At 45.2% G+C, this 22,376-nt stretch overlaps 1 protein-coding gene across 6 annotated transcripts in view; it reads right to left on the bottom strand.

Annotated features, from left to right (window-relative positions):
- DDR1 (discoidin domain receptor tyrosine kinase 1) overlaps window positions 1-22,376 on the bottom strand; it is a 94,453-nt gene that overhangs the window by 29,941 nt on the left and 42,136 nt on the right. For all 6 annotated transcript variants that reach the window (XM_083723451.1, XM_083723454.1, XM_083723452.1 and 3 more), the window contains exon 2: window positions 40-165. In XM_083723451.1, the coding sequence (XP_083579577.1) occupies window positions 40-118 (79 nt within the window). In that variant the 5' untranslated portion in view covers window positions 119-165. The remainder of the gene's footprint in view (window positions 1-39; window positions 166-22,376) is intronic.

Raw genomic sequence — 22,376 nt, forward strand, 5'->3', positions numbered from 1 at the left:
CCAACAGGTCATAGCCTATCTCACCTGAATCCAACTCACCTGGATCAAAGTGCTCTTCCAACTCCGAGGTACCGAGGGACGCCGAGAGCAGCAAGCAAAGCGCTGCGAGTCCCACCATGCTCTCTGGGCTCTGCGATGATTACACCGACAGTTGAGTCTTCATGCCTTGTTTGCAAAAAAAGTAGATAACAGCAGTTAACCACATGCGGGTCTCGCACAGATAGCGGAGTATGACAGCAAGGTGACTCAACATGAATGGGCAACCCTCCTCTTCCGAGGGTCAGGCACTTTCTCTGTGCTAGTGAATAGCACACATTCCATGCTCAGGAGTCACCAGCATCCTGCCATTGTCCTGGCTTCCCTATTCAGGCCAGAAGTGGACTGGCGCTGACACACTGACAGCAGCAAAACACATGATTATCGCAGGCAGAAAGGCCAGATGCCAAATTTGTGGTTGAGCGAACTCGGTGCATTTGGGAGACCCCAAGGCTGATTTACAGGAACGAGAATTTGACCAGACTAAAAAAAAAAAAAAAAAAAAAAGTAACTCAATTGGTGACTAGGTCAGCTATTGAGGAGATAGGTTCCAGTGGGGTCAAACAATGCCACTTTTTATTAGAACTGGGGCTGTTGGCTGACCATTGTTCATTGCAAATGAGCAGTACAGTGGTGCCTCGCAAGGCGAAAATAATTCGTTCCGCAAGTCTCTTCGTCTAGCGGTTTTTTCGTCTTGCAAAGCACGCCATTAGCGGCTTACCGGATTAGTGCTATTAGCGGCTATTAGCGGCTTAGCGGCTATTAGCAGCTTAGCGGCTTAGAAAAAAGGGGAGAAAGGGGAAAAACTCACAAGAACTTGCAAGACGTTTTCGTCTTGCGAAGCAAGCCCATAGGGAAATTCGTCTTGCGAAGCACCTCAAAAACGGAAAACTCTTTCATCTAGCAAGTTTTTCGTCTTGCGAGGCATTCGTCTTGCGGGGCACCACTGTACACTGCCCAGTCACTCTTGTTTCACTCTACAAGAGAAACAAACTGAGAAGCCACAATTAAGCTTGGCTTTGTGTGATGTCCGGATCCAGACTCATCGGGTGGTACTCAATTGAGTTTCCCTTAGAGGAGACCCACTGAAATCAATGAACCTAACTTGGCTGTTAATTTTAATGAGCCCGCTCTAAGTAAAGGTAAAGGACCTCTGGACGGTTAAGTCCAGTCAAAGGCAACTACAGTGGTACCTCGGGTTACAGAGGCTTCAGGTTACAGACTCCACTAACCCAGAAATAGTATCTCAGGTTAAGAACTTTGCTTCAGGATGAGAACAGAAATCGTGCAGCAGCAGCAGCGCGGCGGCAGCGGGAGGCCCCATTAGCTAAAGTGGTACCTCAGGCTAAGAACAGTTTCAGACCTCCAGAACAAATTAAGTTCTTAACCAAGGTACCACTGTATGGGGTTGCAGCACTCATCGTGCTTTCAGGCCAAGGGAGGCGGTGTTTGTCCACAGACAGCTTTCCAGGTCAAGTAGCCAGCAAGACTAAACTGCTACTGGCTCAACGAGATACCATGACGGAAACCACTGCACACGCTAACACTGTTTACCTTCCTGCTGGAGGTACCTATTTATCTACTTGCACTGGCGTGCTTTCAAACTGATAGGTTGGCAGAAGCTGGGACAGAGCAACAGGAGCTCACCCCATCGTGGGATTCAAACCGCCGACCTTCTGATCGGCAAGCCCAAGAGGCTCAGTGGTTTAGACCACATAGCAACCCGTGTAAAACTTAGCTGAATGTACCTAACAAGCCATGATTCGTAAGCCAATGACGAACCATGGTTTAAGACAGCGTTGGCTGGTGCCCATTGGGACAGGTAAGGTGGCTAGAAGACCAGCAGGAGCCAACTAATTCTAGGTGTGTCCCATCCTTGACCCTGTTGAGTTCTACAAATGCAACACTGAGACTACAGAGGAGGAATCTGGCAGCTAGTACCACACCCTGGAGGAGTTGTAAGTAAAAAGGCAAGCAAGTTGGGGACTGGCTGAGGTCAAAGTGATATTGTTTATTATCTTGGGAGCTTCCAGGGCAGACCAAGGAGACACGTTTTGAAAAAAGGTATAATTACAGAAATGAAACATGCAAAAGAGCAGCTATAAAATGGCAAAGGGCCAAAGCAGGTATTGCAAGCAAATGAATGATTTTAAGTCCCAATTTTTGCTTTATGAAAAGCAATTCTGGGAAGAAAGTGGCACTTAGCTCTGTCTCCACCTGCCATTTTCCCCACTCTGTATTTGCAAGGGTAAGTATATACCTGGAACCCAAGATGAGAGGAAGTGTTTCCTGAGGCAACTGGGTTTTTTCTTTTTCTTTAATTGCATTTATATACCGCCTTTCTCCCATTGCCCAAGTCAGCCTTGGGCTCCCAGGTGGATATTCACCCAGGTACTGGCTAGGCCCAGAACTACTTCGCTTCAGCAAGGCTTCCACACAATGTGTCTTTTTCAGACCACGCACAGGAAGAAGGAAATGTCTCTCAGGCCTCTCCCCAGCCAACACTCCCTTCTCCAGACCACAAACCCCACTGCCTCCCCACTCCCCATCCTCATCTCTGCTCTAAACGGGTCCTTCCCCCACCCGCAGTCAGCGACAAAGCTATTTTCCCCATAAACAAAGTTGTCATTGGGATTCAGAAACACACATTTTTGCTAGTAATATCTAGTTTTGTGCTAATAGTGCAGAGCAAGAGGAACCTGTGGAAAACTGGGGAGGAAAGAGCCCCCCCCCCCCATATGCTGTCAGATGCAATTAAGCAATGAAATTAAAACACTGAACCAGTATCTACCCGACAGCAGCTCAGATTATTTGATAATAGTTGACCGTGGTCGTTAAAGGACAGTCAATTGACAACATTTGATTCATCAACTGGTGGGCACCCCAACCCTATTGATTTACGTCATGAGCAGTTTAAAGGCTCTTGAGTAATACAACTGGACCTTTGCCAGAGGGCCTGATCAAGCCGTTTCAACGTCAAAGTGATGACATGCAAAACAAAATGAGGGCAAAGCGGGGAACTCCAGTTCAGGGTACCAGCCAGTCACCCAGGCCCCATTCCAGGATACTTCATTCCACTCCCATTCCACCAGATTATCCGTCTTTTTCTTCTTCTTCTCAATGACTTTCTGTGGACACTTAGCATGCTCAGTCTTCAATGGTCTTTCTTCTGTGGGTCCCATCCTGAGGTAGCGTCTTTCTCCCTAAATATTTCTTGTACTTCTTGGGGTCTGTTTCTACACCTCCCCACCCCATCACTGCACTCTATCTATCTATCTAATCTATCTATCTATCTGAATCAAAATTCAAATATATCTGAGTAGGCATTTCTGGGCTCTGTGCACCTCAGCCCCCAGAGGGCAGTTCGAAACACTTGCTTCAGAACCAATATTTCTACACAATTTGTATGACATTTTCATCTGACTAGCCTAGTCACGCAGGCCAGGTGATTCCCGCAAAATGAGAACCTTCTTTCTCTGGAAAAGAATCACCTCTGGAGGGAGAAGGATCCAGACTGCGAAAGGTTTGAGGCAAAGAATTAACACACAGAGACACAGAGATTTTACCACCCTGGTCATTATTTTTTAAAGTAATCAGCCCCTCAATTTTAAGTCCTCAGCGATGTGGCATCCATTCAGGCCTGAGGCTGTCATTGTTTCGAATTACAGACTTGGCAGATTCAGGTCGTGCAATTATGGCTGACTGGGAGGTCTCACGCAACAAACCCACCCACCCAAAATACAGACTTTTCGCAATAAGGGGAAGGGGAAAGGCAGCGAGACACATGGCCCGTTGACACTTGCTCTGATGCAACATCATCTAACCACCCCACAAAAAAATAAATAAATCGGAACGAATGTTCGTTAAATAGCGAACAGTTGTCTAATCTCTTCCTGCAAATGAATCAGGAAGAATGCTCAATAAACAAACCATCCTGAAGCACCTCTGTTTCTGGAAACGCATTCTCCCCAAAATGTGTGGGCAACTGGCTCAAAAGCAGAGGCCAAAACATTTCCAGTTAACGAGTGACTCAAATTGCTTAATAATCAAGAGTATGCACACTCTACAAGACACGGGGCATTTCAAAGAACGTTCCTTCATAAGACGTTCTCATATTGTGAGGGGGAAATGTTCCAAATAAACACTCCACTAACTCGGCGCAGCTTCCCTAAGAAACAGTCGCAGGAATCCAAATCTGTTTCCTAGGAACCCAGGCCACACTCCCCTCCTGCTGTTTCTTGACCAGTAGGTTGGGGGTGGTGGGTGAAGTGGGGGTGGGTGGGGGTGAAAGGGCTGTAGGCCAGCTGCTCCCACAATCCTTTGCTGGAATGTCCCAACAGCTGCCTTGATCTAAGGCTAGTAAACAGCAGCTGACAGGCCGTGGGGCAAGGGGGTGCCAAAGTGAAAGGGAAAAGGGGGATGAATCAAGGCATTGATCGGGGACACCCCCTTCGGATTCAACGAGGAGGAGGAATCCCATATCTAGCAGAAGAATCGGGAGAAACTGCCACACTCCAGGGCCGGGAAATTTTCAGACCTTCGACAACGACTGCTCTCTCTAAAAGATGGACCTATTATATAGTACACAGTAGGGCAGATGTTTGCATGCAGAAGGTCTCAGATTTGGGGGGGGGGGAGATCCTGCCCCAAACCATGGAGAGCAATTAGCAGTCAATATAGTCAAATCTGGGTTAGTAAGGCAAATAGTTTGAACTGGTTGGACCAGATGAGCTTCAGGGATCCTTCCAATTCTATGATTCTATGGGACATCTCCCATGGGTATGGATCAGGAGGGGGTTGAGGGGCTATGGGAAATTTGGGGTGCCACCCCAACCAAGAAGTCACCCCCACCTTCCGTTTCCCTCGGGTTAAACTGACATCTGCCACTCTTGTTGTTTTTAACGCAGCCCTGTGTGTTTTTCAGTCGGATGCCGCCTTGCAATATTTTATGTGGAAATGTGGTTTATAAACATTAGTGTTCCCATATATTTCAAAAAGTGAAAATCTGGACACAAAAGTTGTTGAGCCTTTTTTTCTTTTTGGCCAAAGTTGTTAAGCTCCTCATTTCTATTTTTGTTTTGCAAAATTTCAAAAAATAATAATAAAGCTTTTGAGCAATTTTCAAGGAACTTCAGCAAAATCTAGATTTCTGACATGGGCTGCCATGAGTCCGGATTTCCCCCAGACATTTCAGCAATTTCCGCCTGGACACTGCTTCCGACTGCCGTACTCCGACTATGTCCAGGAAATTCTGGCCATATGGCGACCCTAATAAGCATGCAAACAAATAACAAATGATCCCGGGTATGCAATGGTATCAAGCAGTGATGGAGACGCACTCATCCCATGTACAAAAAATGCTTTCCTTTAGTGTTGTTTGGGTCTGTTTAAAGCAGGGGTGTATTGCTGGACTTCAACTTCCATCGTCCTTTACTATGTTGGCTGGAGCTGATGGGAGTTGGAAGCAAACATCTGGGAGCCACAGGTTCTCCATTCCAGATTTCAGAGGAAGCAAAAGGCAGAACACTGTCCTTAATGTGATTCTTCTCTGGAGAACCTATAACGCTGAAAACTGTAAGTCAGCAAGCCCAACAAAGACCTTTAAAAATCCTGTGTCAGCTCTGAAGCTCATTGGTTGAAGTTTGGGCTACCAACTATCACTGTGCCCAACCTAATCTACCTCACAGGGTTGTTGTGAGGATAAATTGCAAGGGTGAGGGAGAGAGAATCTGGAGCTATACGTATCCTAAATGAAAGGTAGGAAAGAAATGTTAATAATACAGTCGTACCTTGGTTTTCGAATTTAATCTGTTCCAGGAGTCTGTTCGACTCCCGGAACAGTTCAAAAACCAAGGCGCTGCTTCTGATTGGCTGCAGGAGCATCCTGCAGCCAATTGGAAGCTGCCTCAGATGTTCGGCTTCTGAAAATTGTTAGGAAACCGGAACAATCACTTCCGGGTTTCGATCACTCGGGAGCAGAAACGTCTGAGTTCAAAGGCGTTCGGCTTCCGAGGTTCCACTGTAGTAATAATAATAATGTTTTTTTAAAAAGTGTAAAAGCTGTGAATATGTCCAAGAGCAGGTTGGAGAAGAGGTAGAATACTGTTGTTGTTGTTGATGATGTTGATGATGATGATGATTCTATTATATCATCATCATTATTACTGATAAGGAGGGGGAAATTGAACCGTGCAGAGAAACCACAAATATATACCCAAGAGCAGACCACTGAACTTTGCTATGAGTCTCCCACCAACCCACCACTGAAATCTACTTAAACCTGAAATGGTGGCCTTGGGCTGAACTCTAAACATTAAAAACATGTTATGGGGCTAAACTCTGGCTCATATTAAAGCCTCAGCGGGATTAAAGGGTATCCCCTGCAGGGACGTCCGTCAGATAACAAATTGGGGTGCTGCTGCTGTCCCTTGCCCAGCCCACTCCACCCCCAGCTCCTGTCAGCAGCTGAGGGTGTCCTCATGTTGCCCAGCTGGTTTTTAACCCCCTGCAACCCAGAGATCTCCCAGGGCCTCCTGGAGAAAGAAAGGGGGGGAAACCGCAAAATGCGCTGAAGGGGTAAGGAAGGCAAGGAATCCCAGCTATGTAGGCAAGAATGCCCGGCAGCTGGGATCCCAGTGCCAGCCCAGCTTAACTGGCCTGCTGTGGAAAGCTGCAAAGCTCTGTGGATGCCCTACAGTCCTGACTCCCTGCCAGCAGAGAATTAACCATTATATTAAACAGGCTATAGAGCCGGACGTCATCGTGGGTCCCTGCTCAAGGGAAACGATCGGAGGCTGCGACGGAGGCCGAGGTCCTTCAATCTCTGGTTTTATTCATTAAATTTATGTCCCACTCTTCCCCCTTCCATGCTCTCCCAGACACCCCAAAAAGCCTGCCTGTCTCTTTCTTAGGGATGAGGGAGAGATTTGATTCAGCTTGCACATCCTAAGTGTTCGTAGACCAAACACAAACAAAAAGGCCATGCAGTGATACTTCTGGTTACGAACTTAATTCGTTCCAGAGGTCCGTTCTTAACCTGAAACCGTTCTTAACCTGAGGTACTACTTTAGCTAATGGGGCCTCCCGGTGCCGCCACACAATTTCCGTTCTTATCCTGAGGTAAAGTTCTTAACCAGAGGCACTACTGCCGGGTTAGTGGAGTCTGTAACCCAAAGAGTTTGTAACCTGAGGGGTTTGTAACCCGAGGTACCACTGTACTTTAAAATTGGCACTTCCCTGAATTATTATTATTATTTTATTTACACCCCACCCATCTGGCTGCATTGCCCCACCAAGTTTAGTGTCCAGCTGCATTAACATGTAGAAAAATGCATACACTGTACTATTTATTTCTACTGTACTATTTATTTGTTTGTTCACTCATTTTCAGAAGGCCTTTAAAGAAAGAATTTCGCAAACCGGTGTGGAATTTTCACAAGGCCTTAAAAAAATATATTGCAAACCGATGTGGAAGTGCGGTAAGCTAAACATTGGAAAAACGAGAAGCTGACAAGAACCAAAATTGACAGAACCACCCATCCCTCCTCCTCCTTCCTCCAGAGCACCAACTTTCTAAATCGTCTCAGAGTCACACGTGCTAAGGGTGAGAGTGAGCAAAACTGTCTCTGGACCCCAGCTTGGGCAGAATGTGACTTGCATTCCAAGGAAGTTTTAAATGCAGACCAGCTGAATGGTCCATTAGGCAAGCCCTTATTGTTCCACATCCACAGCCAGGCTATTAAAAAGTATGGGGGGGGCATCCTTTCATTTTGGACAATGGAGTGGTCGGCTGGGGGACAATCAGCTTTCCCTATCATTTTTTTCAGTCTGGACTGATTACAGTGATACCTTGGTTCTCAAACTTAATTCGTTCCGGAAGTCGGTTCCAAAACCAAAGCGTTACAAAACCAAGGCACGCTTTTCCATAGAAAGTACAGTGGTGCCTCGCAAGACGAAATTAATCCGTTCTGCGAGTCTCTTCGTCTTGCGGTTTTTTCGTCTTGCGAAGCACGGCTATTAGTGGCTTAGCGGCTATTAGCGGCTTAGCGGCTATTAGCGGCTTAGCGGCTTTGCGGCTATTAACGGCTTAGCGGCTTTAAGAAAAAGGAAACAAACCCGCAAGAACTCGCAAGACGTTTCGTCTTGCGAAGCAAGCCCATAGGGAAATTCGTCTTGCGGAACGACTCGAAAAACGGAAAACTCTTTCGTCTTGCGCGTTTTTCGTCTTGCGAGGCATTCGTCTTGCGAGGTACCACTGAAATGCAAAACGGATTAATCCGTTCCAGACTTTTAAAAACAACTCCTAAAACAGCAATTTAACATGAATTTTACTATCTAACGATACCATTGATCAATAAATGAAAGCAATAAACAATGTACTGCAGTCACACAACCAATCAGTCGGTAGCTGAACTGGGTTCACACAGCCAAAAAAACAAAACAAAGAGCCACAAAAGCAAAAACGCAAAATAAACAGCAAAATCAGACAGACCTCAGCGTAACACTCAAAACGGAGCACATTCGGCTTCTGAAAAAAGTTCGCAAACCATAACACGTACTTCTGAGTTTGCAGGGTTTGGATTCCACATTGTTTGAGAACCAAGGCGTTTGAGAACCAAGGTACCACTGTATGTCCGTTCTGGACATGGTCCAAGAAAGAAGGCAGTTTCGCATTCCTCCAAACCCAACTCTTTGCATTTTACTTTTTTTGTAAAATGCCAAGTTCTTAGATATGCTGAACTTGCTGAGAGAATGAAAATGCTTGTCTCCTCTCCAATATTCACACACAAAAACCTCCACTTAACATAACTCACCACTCCCTTTCTAGACTTTTGCCCTTCAGCTTTCACACATACAGAGAGAAGCCAATCTCTAGCAACAGGCTTACCTGCATAAGCAAACAACATTCCCCAGAAGGAAAACAAGGATGGATGAAAGAATTAAGCAAGGCTATGAAAATACCCCTTATAGCAAAAAGGTCAGATCATTTTCTAGCTAAAATGAACCAGGAAGGGGTGCATTCAGAAGGACAGATGCAAGCCACACATTTCAGAAGCTCGCAACTGCTGGAATGTCAAGTCACGTGCAATTCCCAGCTGCAAAGTTCAGATTCCATTGTGGGATTTCGCATTTCACCATGAAACACAAAGTCAGGTATTGTCAACAGCTCAAATTTCCATTTTTTAAAACCACAGATTTGCACCCAGAAACTTGAAGCACCCAGGACTCACGACAATTCACCTACATTTCAATTTTTAATTCACCCATTTATTTGAAGGCGGGGAAAGCTGTTCCTTTAAAATTTCAAAATTTACTAGCTTTGATATCATCAGCAAATGCAACCAGGTTATGGCTCACAGATAACAAATGTGATGTTCTGCAGATGTTTCTAGACTCCAGCCATCAGCCCCAGACAACATAGCTAATGTTCAGAAATTATGAGAGTTGTGGTCCAACATCAGCAGAGGATACCATGTCTGTTATCCCCAATTTCACCATTTATAAACATGTGAAAAAGCATTAGTTCCAATATAGATGCTTGGAGGACACCCTCCCTCCCCCATAATTCTATTGTGAAACTGATAATAATGATAAATAATAATAATAATATACAGGTTAGTGTTCAAGTCACAGGGGACGGGCCTGTACGAAAGTTGTCAATCTTAACTGCTATATGGTACTTCAAGACTGTCGCTATCTTTCAGTGAGATTCAGCCACATCCTGGCAAATTCAGGTTGCACAATTATAATTGATTGGGAGGTCTCACACAACAAACCCGCTTCCCCAAAAGGGAAAGGACTTTTTGCAATAAGGAAAGTGGCGGGGGAAAGTGTGAGATAACACCTGCTTTGATGCAACATCATCTAACCTCCCTGCAAGCAAATCAGAATAAATGTTCATTCTGGTAATCTGGAAGTGCTCTTCGATACTAATACACACACTCCGAAGCCTGTCCCAGGACACTTTTTGGTAGTCTCCTTCTGTTCCTTGCAGTGCAGCAAGGTCAACCAGGATTCAGCCAGTGAATACTTAAAAAAAAAACTGAGCTGGAAGTGAATTGGAAATTATGACATGATATCTCATGATCCGGCCTCATGAAAGCATCCGCCAATCAGCATTTAGATGCTCATATGTATCATCTGTTTAATTAGATCGCCCTTTCCATCCAACTCTTTCATCTTCTCTTCATTTGGTTTGATAAATGCTCCTAAGATCTTGGCTCGCGGCACAAATTGTAAAACCCAGAGGAGAAGCAAACCATTTCATTCCAATATATGGGGTCTGAGCCAGCTACACTTGAGCAGTACAAATTATACTGCAATGCAGTAAGTCCCATTTGCTGTTTGAAATGTTCTTAACGTAAAAATGTATTTGTGTTGGTGGCTCTTTCTGCTTTATTAGCAGGGAAGTGGGTGGTGCTGTGGTCTAAACCACTGAGCCCCTTGGGCTTGCCAATCAGCAGGTTGGCAGTTCGAATCCCGACAACGGAGTGAGCTCCCGTTGCTCAGTCTGAGCTCCTGCCAACCTAGCAGTTTGAAAGCATGCCAGTGCAAGTAGATAAATAGGTACTGCGGCGGCGGGAAGGTAAATGGCATTTCCATGCGCTCTGGCTTCCGTCACGGTGTCTCGTTGTGCCAGAAGCGGTTTAGTCATGTGGGTCACATGACCCGGAAAGCTGTCTGTGGACAAATGCCGGTTCCCACGGCCTGAAAGCAAGATGAGCGCCGCAACCCCATAGTTGCCTTTGACTGGACTTAACCGGCCTGGGGTCCTTTTTTTATCTTTATCTTAGTTGTCCTGCAATGCTTGCCCAGTGCTATCATACTATTGCTGTCTGGAGAAGCCAAATCACAATAAAAGCAGGACAACTAAAATAAATACCCACAGCATTTGCGGTATGAATAGTGGCAGGATTTCAGCAGGAAGCTGCAGGACATGCACTGACTGGAAATGAAGCCGTGAGACCACCCCAACTTTTAACACCTGCTGAAAACTTTTCTATCAGTCTTATACAGGCAATTAAGAACACATCCACCGTAGCTATGTCATTTCTCTGATTTTAACTTACTGATAAGTTAACTTACTGGTTTTGTATTGTACGATTTCGTGTACAGTCGTCGTGAACCGCTTTGACAGCTTCTTTGTGAATTAGCGGTGTGTAAATGTTTTTTTTTTAAATAAATAAAACGTTTGCAGGTGCAAATAATACTGGATGAGGGGTCATGTATAACCACTCCGACAGCATCGAGTGCACAAATCATAATAAAAAGGAGCTCATATCTAGAATACTGGGTTGAATGGGCCAATAATCTAACTCTGTATCAGATTGTTCCCCTGTGGTCAGTTTCCATTCGAGATCCTATGCCTTTTGAATGGCGGTTAGTAACAGTAGCACATCATGCACATAAGCAGGGAGGACGGCCTGCTGAGGGTCTGAAGGAAACTGCCCTTGCCTCTTTCCGCCTGGCTTGCAGCTGCTTTTAAATTGTTTTTAAATTTTTCTCTGTGTTGTTTTAAATGAGACCATCTCAGCTGTGAGTCCTGGAAGACCTGCGCCCTGCCTTGCTGGCCCTTTCCCATCTGGCCTGGGAGATTGGAGTGCTGACTGACTCCAGCTACAAAAGCTGAGGATGTTGAACAGATTCTTGGGCTGGAGTATTGTTTACGGGGGAGAGGTTGTTGCTGCTATTGATGTTATTGTTGTATCTTGGGTTTTGGATCTTATTATTTATGTTGAAATTGTTTTCATTTCGTTGTGTACTTTTTGACATATTTTATTTATTGTTTATGACTTTTGTTATGTTTGTAATTATGTACAGTGGTACCTCGGGTTGCAAACACCTCGGGTTACAAACACTTCAGGTTATAGACTCCGCTAACACGGAAGTAGTACCTCGAGTTAAGAACTTTACCTCAGGATGAGAACAGAAATCGTGCGGCGGCAGCAGGAGGCCCCATTAGCTAAAGTGGTCCCTCAGGTTAAGAACAGTTTCAGGTTAAGAAAGGACCTCCAGAACGAATTAAGTTCGTAACCAGAGGTACCACTGTAAATCTTGTCATGTTTCAACTATGGAAAGACGGCATACAAATAAAATGATGATGATGATGATGATGATGATGATGATGATAAGCTAAGAGCCCTGCAGGATCAGGCGAGGGTCTCATCTTGTCCAGCATTCTGTTCTCACACTGGGCAACCAGATGCCTGTGGGAAACCAGCAAGCAGGATTCGAACACAAGACCATTCACCCCTCCTGTGGTTTCCAGCAACTGGTATTCAGAAGCATCACTGCCTCCAACTGTGGGCGCAGAGTGCAGCCATTATGGCTGGTAGCCATCGACAGTCCTCTCCTCCATTAATTTGTCTAATCCTCTTTAAATAAGATTTTATTAAGGCTTTCCATAATCCACTTTTTAAATCATCTAGGTTGGCAGCTCTCACTGCATCCCGTAGCAATGAGTTCCATAGTTCAACTAGGTAAAGGTAAAGGTAAAGGTAAAGGGACCCCTGACCATTAGGTCCAGTCATGACCGACTTTGGGGTTGCGGCGCTCATCTCGCTTTATTGGCCGAGGGAGCCAGCGTACAGCTTCCGGGTCATGTGGCCAGCATGACTAAGCCGCTTCTGGTGAAACAGAGCAGCGCACGGAAACGCCGTTTACCTTCCCGCCGGAGTGGTACCTATTTATCTACTTGCACTTTGACATGCTTTTGAACTGCTAGGTTGGCAGGAGCAGAGATCAAGCAACGGGAGCTCACCCCATCACAGGGATTCAAACCGCCGACCTTCTGATCGGCAAGCCCTAGGCTCTGTGGTTTAACCCACAGCGACACCTGCATCCCTTATAGTTCAACTACGTGCTGTATAAAGAAGTCCTGTATTTTTCCGTGTATAAGACGGCCCCGTGTATAAGACTCCGTTTTTGGGGACTCCAAATTAAGAAAAGTTGTTGAGCTTTTTATGCTGAAAATCGCTGCCACTAGCACGCGTCCCAAAAGCCACCTATCGTCCGTCCCCGCGCTGGGAGAAGACACCAATCGCCCGCCCGGTTGCCATAGCGACACCCAATCAACACCAGCCCTTGCCTCAGCCAACAAGAACACGCCAAATTGCACCCCATGCACTATTGGTGTATAAGACGACCCCCAATTTTAAACATGATTTTTTAATTTAAAAAACCACGTCTTATACAGGGAAAATTAAGGTTCTTTCTGTTTTTGTAAGGGTGCTGAGAGTTGTTAGGAGACTGCAGTCCTGCTTTGCTTTTCAGAATGGCTGAACAACCATCTTCACAGGGAAATCTGGGCCTCATAACAACTCTCTTAGCAAACTACAGTTCCCAGAATTCTTAGGGGGGAATGTCATGACTCTTTCAAGTGCTTTAAATGCGTTGGTGTGAATGCGGCCTGAGTTTCTGGAGCGACACATCCATAAATAATTTTGTGTTCTTGAAACGTGACATTGGTAGCATCATTTGCGTCTCATGTAAACAGCAACACAGAGTGCTGCATCCAACAAAGTTCCACTAAGAGAAACACACCCTCCAATATCCTGCGGATCAAAATCAGGACGCCTCGGGCAAGAGCACAAAACCCAAAAAAAATGCTTCTGGAGGAAAAAATCTTCTGAAGATAGTTTTCTGTTTAAGTTACATTATGTCCAAAGGCTATTCATCAGGAAATTAGGATTTGTTTTAAGTTTTTCATGTGTGCTAAAACTCAGTCTAAGTTTTGGTGTGTTTTTTTAAGTTTAACCACATCAGTTAACAAACATGGATACATATGCTATACATATGCTATGCATATGTTATTGCTTTAGTTAAATAAATTGTTATTAAGTAAAAGATTATTTTTCTCCTTCCAATAAAGTACAGCAGAAAAGTTGTCCAAATATAAACAGTTAACTTATTAAACCTCACAATAATTTCATAATTATCTATGTATTTCTAATAGTATAACCAAATCAGTAATTTTTGATATAACTGTAAAAACTACTCTGAAAAATTATTATTCCAAAAATGAAACCTTCATCTGGTTGTAAATATTAAAATTATACAGTGGTACCTCTGCTTAAGAACTTAATTCGTTTCGGAGGTCCGTTCTTAACCTGAAAGTGTTCTTAACCTGAGGTACCACTTTAGCTAATGGGGCCTCCTGCTGCCGCTGCGGCGCAATTTCTATTCTCATCCTGAAGCAAAGTTCTTAACCCGAGGTACTATTTCTGGGTTAGCAGAGTCTGTAACCTGAAGCGTCTGTAACCAGAGGTACCACTGTATCAGCAAGAATGAGTCTTTCTGTAAAAAAATAAAATAAAATAATTGATTTAAATCAAGTCTTACTGACTAGTGAATTAAATCGTGATTTAAATTGATTTGATTTAAATCAAATCCACCCTGGTTAGACCCAGTGCAATTAATGGGCCTAAGTTAGTTGTGTTCATTACTTTCAATGGGTCTACTCTTGAGTATGACTAACACCACTGCTGTTCCCTGGAGATCAGTTTTAGAAAAGAAAAGCAATTCGGAGTAAGGGGCTCCATGTGGGATTACGTGACTTCTGCGTCACCGCCAAGCAATGCTCCCTTCTAATTATAGGGTGGCCTTTGCTGCCCTATAGCGAAGGTAGCCCCAGCATCCTGTTTATTAGTAACTCCATTTCTGGACTGCCTAGAATTTCACACCGTGACGCTGTCTAGCTTCAAATAGGGGAAGGGGTCGGATTAGGGGCCTAGATGTGGAGTCACGCCATCAATAAAGCTTCAGAGATAAAGCCCACAGGAAACAATTGCTTTCCCCCCATGGATGTCTCCACCTGTTCGCCTTGACAGATCCCTGTCGAGAATTTGAAACGTAATTCATGCAACAACAGAAAGCAAAAAAAACCCACTAGCCCTGCCACATTTTGCAGCTGAATGTTAACATCAAGTGGGGAATAATAGTACAGTGGTACCTCGGGTTACAGACGCTTCAGGTTACAGACTCCACTAACCCAGAAATAGTACCTCAGGATAAGAACTTTGCTTCAGGATAAGAACAGAAATCGTGCTCCGGCGGTGCAGCAGCAGCAGGAGGCCCCATTAGCTAAAGTGGTGCTTCAGGTTAAGAACAGTTTCAGGTTAAGAACAGACCTCCGGAACAAAATAAGTATTTAACCCGAGGTACCTCTAGGAATTTTATCTCCCCCCCCACAATAAATTTTTATTGTTTTCTTTAAGTATTCTTTTTCCAACAATCTGTACCATCACAATATATTCTCTTTGACATATACAATTATTTAGGATTGCTCAAAGCACTTCACATATCTCAGGGCTCGGCTAGACACAATGGCGGGAACCCTATTTCCCTGCTCACTTGACAGCCCTGCTCATGTTTTCAAAGCAGGTGGGGGGTGTCTAATTTTAGCATCTATAAGGGCACGCAAGCGAGGGACCTAAACCCTTCCCTGCCTCGCTTTACCTCACCCAAATCCTCTGCCTGAACTCTTTCCCCTCCTGCTTTTTTTGCCAGTCTGCCTCTCGTGCTGGAAGTGAGCTGAGAAGGGAAGTTAAGGCTGCAGAAGGGAAGTTTAGCTCCCCTTTTACCCGTTCATCCCTTTCAATGCTAAAATCTGACCCTCGCAACTCTGCCTTTTACGTATGAAAGGACCAAGCAAGCAAATGGCAACTGTTGTCCTGTCCGGTGGCCTTCCCTAAGCCCTGCAACAGCCACTGTGGGGTAGTGCTTAGAGCAGGGGTCAGCAAACTTTTTCAGCAGAGGGCCGGTCCACTGTCCCTCAGACCTTGTGGGGGGCCAGACTATATTTTGAAAAGAAAAAAACAATGAAGGAATTCCTATGGCCCACAAATAGCCCAGAGATGCATTTTAAATAAAAGCACACATTCTACTAATGTAAAAACACCAGGCAGGCCCCACAAATAGCCCAGAGGTGCATTTTAAATAAAAGGACACATTCTACTCATGTAAAAACACGCTGATTCCCGGACCGTCTGAGGGCCGGATTTAGAAGGCGATTGGGCCAGATTCGGCCCCTGGGCCTTAGTTTGCCTACCCATGGGTTAGGGCCTGGGTTCAAATCTCCCACCCAGCCATGAAGCCCACTGGGTGGAACCAGTCCCCATCTCTCAGCCTAACCTACCTCATAAGACTGTTGTGAGGAGTCGAAGACTCTTGTACACCACCTTCAGCTGTTTGGGGGAAAGATACCTGTAGATGTAAATAAATGCTACTGCAGTCGTACCTTGGAAGTCGAACAGAATCCGTTCCGGAGGTCCATTCGACTTCCAAAACGTTCAAAAACCAAGGCACGGTTGGAAGGGTAGAGCAAGGGTTAAGCGCCCATATACTCCGCTTCTCCCTTGCAAATGCCAGCACAGGATTCAGGCATCTAATAAAGAGAATATTTTAAAATTGAAGACGTTTACATAGAATACGAATCCTCAATATTTCAAACACATACTTCGGGAGAGGGAGTTGTGCTGACCCATACAAATTCTTGATGTTATTGCCAGATACATACTGGCTGCTTTCAGATGCAAAATTAAATCATATGTCAACATTATGCGCAGAGAGCAGTCATAAGCCCAGGGCTTATGCACTGCTTCCTCGCCTTCCTTCATCTGTAAGGGGAAATCAGGAGCTTTTACGGTCGTACCTTGGTACTCAAATGGAATCCATTCCGGAAGTCCGTTTGACTTCCGAAAACATTCGAAAACCAAGGCACAGCTTCCGATTGGCTGCAGGAACTTCCTGCAGCCAATCGGAAGCCGCGGAACCCACATCAGACATTCAGGTTCCAAAGAACGTTCGCAAACCGGAACACTCACTTCTGGCTTTGTGACGTTCAGGAGCCAAAATGTTCGAGTCACAAGGCGTTTGAGAACCAAGGTATGACTGTAGTTGCATTTGACTGCTAGTCAGAGCTCACCCACAAACTGTGGTTTGCACTCAAACAGCAAACTGATCTCAACTGGAAGCTTCTAATTTCCTCTCCCCACGAGTGAAGGAAGGAGAGGAGGGAGAGCAAAGATTCTTGGCAGCTCATCCCCATGACAATAAACTCCGGTTTAGCATTATTTCTGAATGCAGTCACAGCATTTGAACGGGTCAGCACTGCTGTGCAACAGGTAGTGTTGGCTGTTTCTCATCAGAGACCAGTGTTTGCGCTTTGACATATTGGGTAGCACACGTTAAAACGGCAACTTTGCTTTCCATTTTCCACAAAACATTGCAATGCGCAGGGTAGAGTCTGCGATATAAATGGACCTTGCGTTAATTCTTGCACGGTTATATTTAGGCAATTGTCAATTACATCACCGTTTCTTTTTGAGTGTTTTTGGTGTTCGTATATTCTCCACTGCACCTTTTTGGCAAACGTCCAGCTCTCTTTGCTAGGACGAGGCCCCTCGTGCCAAGACCCGAACTCAAGCCCCCCCCCTCTTCCCATCATGCCCGGCTCCAGCCAGTGCGTCTACATGATTCATAAATTTGGAAAGCGGCCGGAGGGATTATCTGCACCAGCCTCCTCCGAAAGCAGGATTCCCTAAACTTAAGCCATAACCACTTAGAGATCCCCCTCCAAACATGCTTTTTATTAGCTCGTTTCCTTTTAATGGCTTTAATGCTTTCTTTCTCATGTGCTAGGCATTGGTTAGATTCCTGGTTTTTTGTGTGTTTTCTAAAGGAGCTTCCAAGGCGGTTTACAAGCACCAAAATAAAATACATAGAAGCGTAGAATTGGAAGGGACCCTAGGGTCATCTAGTCCAACCCCCTGCAATGCAGGAATCACAACTAAATAATCCCTGAGAAAAATGGCTATCCACTTAAAAACATCCAATGAATAAGAGTCTGTTCTTCTGAGGAAGTCTGTTCCACTGACAAATTGCTTTTAATGTCAGAAAGTCCTTCCTAATGTTGAGTCGGAATCTCCTTCCGTGTAATTTGAATGGTTTGGATCCTACCCTCCAGAGCAGGAGAAAACAAGCTTGCTCCAGACTTCCAGGTGACAGCCCTTCAGATGATCTGAAGATGGTTGTCATTTCACCTCTCGATCTTCTCTTCTCCAACTCCCTCAACTGTTCCTCCGTAAGGCTATGTTTCCTGAACCCTGATAATCTTGGTTGCCTTCCTCTGCACATGTTCCAGCTTGCCAATATCCTTCTTAAATGCTGGCACTAGAACGGGACACAGTATTCCAGGTGTGGTCCGACCAAGGCAGAATAGAGCGGGACTATTGTTTGATCTGGACACTATACTCCTGTTGACGTAGCCTAGAATAGCATTAGCTTCTTTTGCTGCTACATCACACTGTTGACCCGCGTTAAGTTTGTGGTCTACAGTGGTACCTCGGGTTACATACACATCGGGTTACATACACATCAGGTTACAGATGTTTCAGGTTACAGATTCCACTAACCCAGAAATATTACCTCAGGTTAAGAACTTTGCTTCAGGATGAGAACAGAAATCGTGCTCCGGCGGCGCAGTGGCAGCAGGAGGCCCCATTAGCTAAAGTGGTGCTTCAGGTTAAGAACATTTCCAAGTTAAGAACAGTTCTTAACCAGAGATACCACTGTACTTGCTTGTTGCCCCCATGACTATCATTTTTCTACAGCGCCTCTCCACAGCATTTTTACTAAGCAAAAATACTTACTAAATTTTACTCCCACCAGGTAAGATTGTGAAACAAGACAAAATGTGAGTAAGGTGGCCTTTTTCTGCAGGCATCAGGCCAACATTCAACATGTGCAGTAGTTCCTCACATGAGCATGAGGCAGTGGAGGAAGCTGCACCTGAATTTCTGCCCGCTACACAGTCCTTAAGGGCACAGGATTCCGGCCAAAGAGTGGAGAGAGAAAAGGATGGTGTATTCCCATGACATTGCCTCCAACTACTCAGGGAAGACTCACTGAAACTAAGGAAGATACCATATTTTTCGCTCCATAAGACGCACCAGACCACAAGACACACCTAGTTTTTGGAGGAGGAAAACAAGAAGAAGAAAAATTCTGAATCTCAGAAGCCAGAACAGCAAGAGGGATCGCTGTGAAGTGAAAGCAGCAATCCCTCTTGCTGTTCTGGCTTCTGTGATAGCTGAGCAGCCTGCATTCACTCCATAAGACGCACAGACATTTCTCCTTACTTTTTAGGAGGGAAAAAGTGATTCTTATAGAGCAAAAAATACTGTATTTTAGGCATATCTAGTAACTTCAGTAGGTCTACTCTGAGTAGGACTAGCATGGAATACAACCCTTTATGGCAAAATAAACATCCTCTGATAATAAAAATGAGATGGGGTGGGTGGGAGAAGAGAGAATTCTGGGCCTTTCACTGAAAATCAAGCGTTGCTTGGAGAGAGGATGAGATTCACCAAGCCCTTTTCTGTTGCAAAGTCTCCTTTGGCATATTCAGAGGTAGATTGACTCTGAAACTGGAGGTTCTATCTGGCCATCAGTTGACTGATGTCTTTCCTTTTCCAGATCCAGACACAGTCTACTCTCCGAATACGCCGAAGGAGACAAACGGCAGAACTGGATGCAACCCGTGATTTCCCAAGACGCCAAACAAGTCTCATCTCTTTCTTTAAAATGGCCAAACCCACAGCATGTGACGAAGCCCAACCCACGCACAGCACAACAGCTGTAGTAATGAAAAGAATGCCACATGGCGTGAGGAGATGCGAAGGAGGGCACAGCAGCCCCTGGGTATATAACTGCATCGCAGAAGAAAGAATCTCAGCAAGCGAAGGTGGTCATGCAGGGGTTAGGAGAAAAGGAGGGGGGAACTGCCTTTACTCTTTACTCTTCAGGGCACAGCAACCCGCCCAGCTGATAACCTGGTACCACAACTGGCCAGGGATTATGGGAGTCGTGTTTGGCAGCAACACCCAGAGGGCTACAAATTCAACCTTCCCTTTTCTGAGGGAAAATCTGAGCTGTCAACCTTCCCTTTTCTGAGGGAAATTCTGAGCTGTCAACCTTCCCTTTTCTGAGGGAAATTCCCTTATTCCAGCACCGTTTCCTGCTGCTTCCCACTGCTATCCCGAATTGTTGGATATTCCGTAGACTGTCCCAGTGACAGGTGAGGCTGCTGATCCCTTATTTTCGAAGCTGCTGATCCCTTAATTTCAAATCTGAAAGTTGACAGCTATGTACAGATCCCCCAGCCCAGCACAGAACTATGAACGGTCTTAGGAAATCTAAGAAAAGACCGATAACAGGCAAGCACACCGATCAAAGCAGCAACACTATCCAGGAAGCTACTTTTGCCTGGCACTGTCCGCTCTGACTGGCAGCTGCTCTCCAAGGGTCTCTGACAGAGAAAGGTGTTTCCCATCACCTGCTAGCCTAAGATGCGAGGCTTTGAGCCTACGACTTTCCATATGTACAGTGGTACCTCGGGTTACAGACGCTTCAGGTTACAGACACTTCAGGTTACAGACTCCGCTAACCCAGAAATAGTACCTTGGGTTAAGAACTTTGCTTCAGGATGAGAACAGAAATCGTACTCCGAGCGGCGCGGCAGCAGCAGGAGGCCCCATTAGCTAAAGTGGTACCTCAGGTTAAGAACAGTTTCAGGTTAAGAACGGACCTCCGGAATGAATTAAGTTCTTAACCTGAGGTACCACAGTATTTTGCAGATGGCCTGAGCTTTATTGGGGCAGGGAGTGACTGTGTTCAGCTGATGATTGTTTCCAGAGTAATATAATAACCAGCATGCTGTCCTCCGCCCAAAGCCCTCTCAAAATACACTGAGCCTCAGTTTCCTCCCCAGAACATGAGGATTGCCGTGCTAGGTCAAGCCAAGAGTCCACTAATCTCAAATGTTTTATCAGCTGACAGTGGCCAGCCAGATGGGGAGGTCACACGCAGGGCACTATGAGGTTATCCTTCCCATTCCTTAAAAAATAAAATCCTTAACATCTGGTGGCCAGAGGTAGACCATCTCTGAACATGAAGGATGGATTTTTGTGATCCTTCACAGGTGCATTCTTTAAAAGCTATTTAGACTGCAACCCTATTCTCATTTAGCTCAGAGTAATTCCCACTGAACTCAAATAGTTCACAGAGCGGCAACCCGAAAATGGGCATTTTCCACCATCACCCTTTGGCCATATGAGAAGCAACATCCATCAGTTGTTTCCAAACATCTTGTACAGACATCTTGTTCTGCCCGGGCTTTTGCTGACTATTACTGAATGTTTTTTTTAAAAAATCTCTTTTTCAGGATGCTGCTTTGCTCCTTTTACATTTGTTATCTCTTGTTTTTATTATACTGATTTATTGGGTGGTTTCCAAGTAGCACATTCCATTAGCACAAGGACTTCCGCCTTTGCCGCAGAGCTCCCCAACCTTCTTCCCAAATCTGTTCTGGGGCTCACCCACCCTCTGGAGCAGATTTTTGGGGGGCACAGGATGTGCACGGGGAGGAAAGTAGGGGGGGAGTTCCGTTACACAAGTGAAAATCCTTGCGTTGATGGGACGACAAGTTAGCTAGATGCCACCCATTGCATTTATGTTGGGTTTCTCTGTGCCGCTTAGAGATCTTTTAAATACTAAGTGGTTTAGAAATGCTAATAAGCAAACAAATACAGTCGTACCTTGGAAGTCGAAAGGAATCTGTTCCAGAAGTCCAGTCTACTTCCAAAATGTTCGAAAACCAAAGCGCAGCTTCGGATTGGCTGCAGGAAGCTCCTGCAGCCAATCGGAAGCCGCTGAAGCTCCGTCAAACGTTTGGCTTCCAAAAGAACATTTGAAAACCAGAACAGTCACTTTCGGGTTTTGATCGTTCGGGAGCCAAAAAGTCAGAGAACTAGGCTGTTCGACTTCCAAGGTACAACTGTAGTTCTGCATCGAGATGTATAGGACTCCAGAGTTAATGTGGTAACTGCCACCATTTGTGGGAAGTGACTATAGGGGCATTCTGGTCTCCTACAAATGTACAGCTTTCTTTCTTTTCTTTTAAAAGGCTTGCTCCTTGCTCTTTTATATTGCAAAGATTCTTGATTAGGCCAACCTACACTCACTTATCTAGAAACATAAATCTACTGAGCCCAAAAACACAGGATCAAGTTGCTTATTTTGCTCTTCCAGAGAGGCGCATACCGAAGTCATTCTACTGCCTGCCTTCCCTCTGGGCCCCACTCCCAAGCTTGTCTTCTTAACCGTGTTAAGGACTAGAAACTTGCATTGCAAGCCACTGAAAGAGTCTCAGTTCTGCAGCAGAAAAACTGCAGCAGCACAGAACTGCTTGTGTTCAAACCTGAATCTTTCCTGAAGCAACCACACACCGACGGGGGATAGGCTTGCGCTAAGGGTCGATTAATGTGCCCCGACGGACATGA

The sequence above is a fragment of the Podarcis gaigeae genome (genome assembly GCF_964106915.1).
Source record: "Podarcis gaigeae genome assembly, chromosome: 2".
Classification (NCBI taxonomy): Eukaryota; Metazoa; Chordata; class Lepidosauria; order Squamata; family Lacertidae; genus Podarcis; species Podarcis gaigeae.